The 6292-nt window shown below is 32.4% G+C and overlaps 1 protein-coding gene across 1 annotated transcript; it reads left to right on the top strand.

Annotated features, from left to right (window-relative positions):
- The first annotated feature begins 4237 nt into the window (after nucleotides 1-4237).
- On the top strand, nucleotides 4238-5173 carry LOC131842376 (retinol dehydrogenase 12-like). Its single transcript, XM_059190916.1, has one exon. It carries the CDS (start codon nucleotides 4238-4240, stop codon nucleotides 5171-5173), a length of 936 nt encoding a protein of 311 aa, XP_059046899.1.
- Nucleotides 5174-6292: the final 1119 nt, after the last annotated feature.

Here is a 6292-nt window from a genome sequence, read left to right as displayed (position 1 = left end):
TGTGTAACATAATTATTAACAACTAGGTGTGGCCGCGGCTTCGCCCGTATGATTTTTATGGCCTATGTGTTATTCTGATGTGTAAACTATATTACGGTAAAGTTTCATCAAAATCCGTTGAGCAGTTATTGCATGAAAGAGTAACAAACAGACTTATCATCATATTCTCAAAATCTTTCTAGTTTATAATATTAATATTGATTGGTATGACAATTAAACTAACAGTCCACCTGATGGTAAATGGTAACAAATGCCTATATACATGAACAACACCATTTATGTGACAATCTATATTATGACGACCACGGTGGTATAGCGGTTACCACACTGCTTTACGACCGATGGTTGCGGGTTCGATTCCTCGCACGGCACAAACATTTGTATTCATGAGTATGATTGTTTGTACCGGTCTAGGTGTTTTCTATGTATAGTATGTACGTATTTACAAAAAAAAATCTATGTATATGTATCAGTTATCTAGTACCCATAACACAAGCTTTAGCTAGCTTAACTTGGGTCTAGATGGCACTGTGTGAATTGTCCTGAGATTATAATAGGTGCTACAGGCAGTCCTCTTTGTTATCTTAGTTCCTCTTGTATTACACATTTGCAATAAAGAGTTAATAAATAAAAAAAAATCCTAAATATTCAGATTAATAAAGAATAAGATAGAAAGATAACTATAATATTTATTAATATTCATATCATGATGGCCGCGGTGGTCCAGCAGTTTAGCACACCGCTTTACATTCTATGGTTGCGAATTCGTTTCCTCACATAATATTATACAAACATTTGCATTCATGAGTATGATTGTTTGTATCGGTCTGGATGTTTTCTATGTATATTTGTATTTACTTGTTCTTTGTATTTACATGTATATTTAAGTAGTTCTATTAGTTGTCTACCCATCACACAAGCTCTGTTTAATTTGGGACTAGATGGCGCTGTTTAAATTTCTTAGAATTATTTTTACTATTATAACAAATGGACACAACATATTTATAACATTGTTTTCTTTAGTCAAATTTTACATAAATATGACTATATTAAGATTCTAAATTAATCTAATAACAATTCTGTACAATTTGTTATAGAGAAATAATTCTTCTTAAAACAAAAGTTCTTCTCGATTCTACGATACCGATTTTAAATTAACATAAGTGGGTATATAACAATATTTCATGTGTATGAATAAAACTTTTATATTCCAAATAGATCTTAGTAAGATTTTGTATTTAGTAATAAATTTTATTGTAAAACTGAACGAACAAAATCAACATTATATTATAAACCACTTTTTTAAAGTTGGTTAAAAAAAAATACGGTTTTTATATTAGTCATTAGTCGTCATGCTGACGCGTAAACTCATAACGTCAACCCGGATCATATTTGATTATACAAAACCTTTATAAATATGTTTTTTGTTGTTAAAAGACATTAATACTTCCAATGTAAGAATGACCTTATTTTTTCTTGTGTGACATTGGCTCTTAGTTGTTTCGTACATTAGGATACTCGTTAGCGATAACTTGAAGACAAATTATCACAACAGTTTTATATGTAATATTATTCACCAACTAACTTACAGCCTAATGGTAAGTGGTAACCATCTTATATACATGTCATGAGTTGCTATAAATACTGCTATATTAATGTAATAAATGTGGGTTATTGATACTATCGTAAGTTGATAGAGGGCGCCACTGAGTTATGCTGTGGAGATAGCAGCACCATATATTCCAGACTACTTTTCTAGAATGAATATCTTATAAGGCCTATGGCTAGTCTATGGCACCCCATCTCACATTGGTGGTGGGGCAATAGCGACTACCGGTGAGAGAATACATTAGAGAGGACACTTAGGTCTTGATGGTCGAGTAGTGAATAACTAATTTAGTACTTCATTCATTCATTCATAATTTAAGAGCTACGCTCTTGTCGGTGGAGCTCTTGCCACTTTCCGCGATCTTTCATCATGCTCTTTAATTCTTGATACGACACGACTCCCATTTTGTCCTCAATTTGTTTGATGTAGCTATTCCTTGGTGTTGGGCTCCCCCTCTTTCCTTCTATTTTCCCCTCAATAATAATTTTCATGAAATCATCGTGCCGTATCAAGTGCCCTAACATTTTTCTTCGTCTATTTTCTATGGTGTTCAATATTTGTCTTTTTTCTTTTACCCTGTGTAGTACTTCTTCGTTTCTTACTTTATCCTTCTAGCTAATTCTTTCCATCCTCCTCCAACACCACATTTCAAAAGCCTCCAGTTTACAATATACATGATAAGCTCTAAAGACATCACGTTATCATATAACCCTCATGATAGTATCATGCATTGCCATTCATGTCAGTCATGAAAAGGACGTCAAGTCTCCAATCCTGTTAATTCACTGCTTTTTTTTTCACCTTACAGCCAAAGCATATGCCATTCCTTTACATTCGTGAGTAATAAGGTAGTATGCCATCGAACCTACTGTAATTTTGCTAGCATATCTCACCATTCCAGGTAACAAGAAGACTGAAGTTTGTGAAGTAAGCTGTAGGATAATTAAAAAAAAGAGATGTAAGTTTTATCCAATTAGGTGTTATTTTGTATTATTTTCTTTAATTCCGCTATTATTAGCATGTGTAAGACCACCACTATTGGAAGCGTTACGTTACTGTAATCTTCCCCACTAGTAATCAAACTCCGAGCGTTATCGAATCTACTTCCATATTGCGACACGAGTTTTATCTCTAAAGGAAACATCAGGAAATGAATAGAACTTGGATATAGTTGGATAAATTGACCTCAACGTGGTTCGTCTGGAAACCATCGTGATAAATTCACGGTGAATTTACTATGATGTGTGAACTGACCTGATATCATGCTTATCTTATCATCCTCCACTGTGTACATCATGCCCCGCCGTGCCAGCGTAAAGCGCAGGCAGGAGCATCATTCCATTATCATCCCATAAAAAAAAAAATTCAACACGGAATTAAACAGACAATACAGTAAGAATAACTAGCGATTATATATCTATTATGTAGTACCGGCAACTAACGTGTATCGTAATGTAAAAAGAGCCTTATATTAAATGCAACGTTTAGAAATAAACTTTAACACTAATGAATATTTATAAAGAAACGAAACATCATTTTAGGTACGGAAGGATTTATAAAGGAAAAAAAGACGGCATGTGTTAGGTTACGTGCCAAATAGGGTACCGTAGCATATTTATAAATAACTAGCTGTCCCGGCAAAAATTGTTTTGCCTTAAAATAAAAAAAAAATTAGGGGTGGACTACCCCTAACATTTAGGGGGATGAAAAATAGATGTTGGCCGATTCTCAGACCTACTCAATACGCTCACAAAATTTTTTGAGAATCGGTCAAGCCGTTTCGGAGGAGTATGGGAACGAAAACTGTGACACGAGAATTTTATATATAAGATTTATATTATATACATATAATGATCTGTATACTATAGGACTATTCTGGAACTTTCTAATATATATATATATATAGTAATTTAATTATATATTTAAAATATAATTTAATAATATATGTAATTTAATTATAGACAAAGTAGTTGTAGAAGCAATCCTGATTTTTATAAGAAAATATTTATATAGCTTGTATGCATCGAATAGTTTATGGTAAACTGCAAAAGGGTAAATATTTATGTTGGTGTTCAAATTCAAATTGAAAAATCATTTATTCATGCAGGACATTTTAACCGATTATCAATGTCAAGTTTTTGTAATAAATATTTTTTCCTACAGTTCATCATTCAAAAATACAATATAAATACATGTAAGTGTATAAAAAGTTATGATGTAATAAATAAACAAAGCATCAGACTTTATACATAGATGTTTATACATCAATAAAACTTGTATTTCAGTAGTCAGTTATTTAGATTGAAATTAAAAAAAAATAGATATTTTATAAAACTGTTGAACCTGTTTAAAAAATATATACATACATACGGGACACAGCCATTACGCTCCGATTCTTACTTGACCGTATTTTTTTAATTCATTTTTTCAAACGTTTATAAATTGTTCATTTTCTAACATTATCTGTGTACTTATAACACAGTAAGAGAATGTTATTACCAACTATTGTTTCCTCATTTAAATAATAATAACAAGTTCAAACTATGTACAGAAATATAAGTAAAACCAAACATTTAAAAGTTTGATTTCTTACGCTAATAACAGTCATAGACTTTAGTGTTGAACAAGATGTTGATTTTAGCATTGATTGTGTTGTGTTATATAGCAGTGCTATTGTATTTTAGATTGTCATTAGGTATTTGTAAATGTAGTAAACATTTAGTGGGGAAAGTGGTGATAGTGACCGGTGCAAACACTGGCATTGGATATGAGGTGGCCAAAGATATGGCCCATAGAGGCGCGCGGTTGATACTAGCGTGTAAATTGGATGAATATGGAAAAGAAGCGAAAGAAAAAATCGTTTCAGCAACTGGAAATCACAACGTTGACTATAAAAGTGTTGATTTATCATCTCTAAGTTCAGTCAGAGCATTCTGTGAAGATATACTCAAAACTGAAACGCAACTAGATGTGCTAATCAACAATGCCGGTACATCAACGAAAGCGTATAAAATAACCAAAGATGGATTACTACTTGATATGCAAGTTAATTATTTCGGACACTTCCTCTTAACGTATCTATTGCTGCCTTTGTTGAAGAAGTCAGCGCCGAGTCGTATAATAAACACGTCGTCGATTCTACACAAAGCGGCAAAATTGAATTTCGACAATTTGAATATGGTCAATGAAGAATATAATGCGCAGTTGGTGTACAACAATTCGAAGTTGTGTAGCCTACTCTTAAGTATGGAGTTGGCGAAGAGATTAAGTGGTACAGGTGTGACAGCCAACTCTTTACATCCAGGTGCTGTTTATACGAAGTTAATGACGAATCATCCATTCATGAAGTTAGACGCGTTCAGATATTTGGTCCGACCGTTTATGAAGTCTGGATGGGAAGGTGCCCAAACGACTATTTTCTTGGCAGTGTCTCCGAAGGTTGAGGGTGTAACTGGTGGTTACTTTGTGGACTGTAAGCAAGCAACGCCATCTATTACAGCCCGGGATAGTCACACAGCACTTAAACTTTGGGAAGTCTCTGAGAGACTAGTAGGTTTAAAATAAAAAATGCAGTATCTTTATAATGTCTTGCTATTTAATCTATGGAATAAAGCAAATGTGCATATGGTACTTTGCAACAATATCTCTAAGAGAGAGTTCTATGAAGGTTGTTCATGAAGTTTTAATGTAATTATAAAAAAATATAATGTCATATAAATTTACAAATACTAAATCATAATATACAAATAATTGTTAAGAGTAATTACTGAAATAGTTAAAAATAATATAAAACAGTTTAAAGGAGTATCAGGAAAATGTCCTGTAGTGATTTTTAGAATCTTTATTGTTTTCGCAAACTGTCCTAAATTAAGTTAATTTAAATAAAGTCTAAAAGTTCAAAATCATGTGGATCTGATCGATCTGACAATGTAATAATCTCCTAAAGTCTAGTACCTTATATAATGTAAAACAGTACGCATAGTATTTATTTTATTTCAGATACAAAAAATATATAAACATAATAGTAAACACGTGTTTTAATGAAATGATTTGATTGTTTTTGTATTTATTTTTTTATTACATTTTTATACATATAATTTCTTGCTGATGATAGCGTAGTAATCTCATCTGTTCTAATGGTTGGTATATACTGTCATAACACTAGTGAAATATGAAAGTATGAATTCATTTATTAGCCATTCTTAACTCAGACTTTTTCTATAGCTACTTTATTATTCCTCGTAACTTTTTACATTCATTCTTTATACGATCATCTCGGCATAAGCTATATTTGTTGTACCTTCCATTAACTTCTTACTTCCGGTTCCTTATACTGCAAATACAAATTCAAAAATAAGTTTGTATGTCTGTTTGTACATATCGTGGCGTTTTATAATAATTATAATTATTGATATAGCTGTCCCTAACACACACAACCTGCAAAATACGATAGCTGAAAAAATAATAAATATAAAGAACTGCAAACTGAAATAACCAGACTCTGTCACTTACAAAAAGTAACAATACTCCCAATCGTGCTCTCAACTACAGGTGTCATACCACAAACAGATGGATCCAGTCCAGAAATACCCTGAACTTGCCTCCTAGTATATACTGCCAACTACAGAAGGCTGTAATCCTAAATACATGCCGCATAGTCAGAAAATACCTACAAACAGATTA

This window comes from Achroia grisella, unplaced genomic scaffold, assembly GCF_030625045.1.
Source record: "Achroia grisella isolate CSIRO2021 unplaced genomic scaffold, CSIRO_AGI_Agris_v1 utg2167, whole genome shotgun sequence".
In the NCBI taxonomy this organism is placed as follows: Eukaryota; Metazoa; Arthropoda; class Insecta; order Lepidoptera; family Pyralidae; genus Achroia; species Achroia grisella.
Note: the sequence above shows the minus strand (reverse complement) of the source record. Positions and strands in the feature narration are given on the sequence as shown.

Excerpts from the sequence above, each read along its gene's own strand:
- LOC131842376 (XM_059190916.1), top strand. The coding sequence starts at position 4,238 with ATGTTGATTTTAGCATTGATTGTGTTGTGTTATATAGCAGTGCTATTG.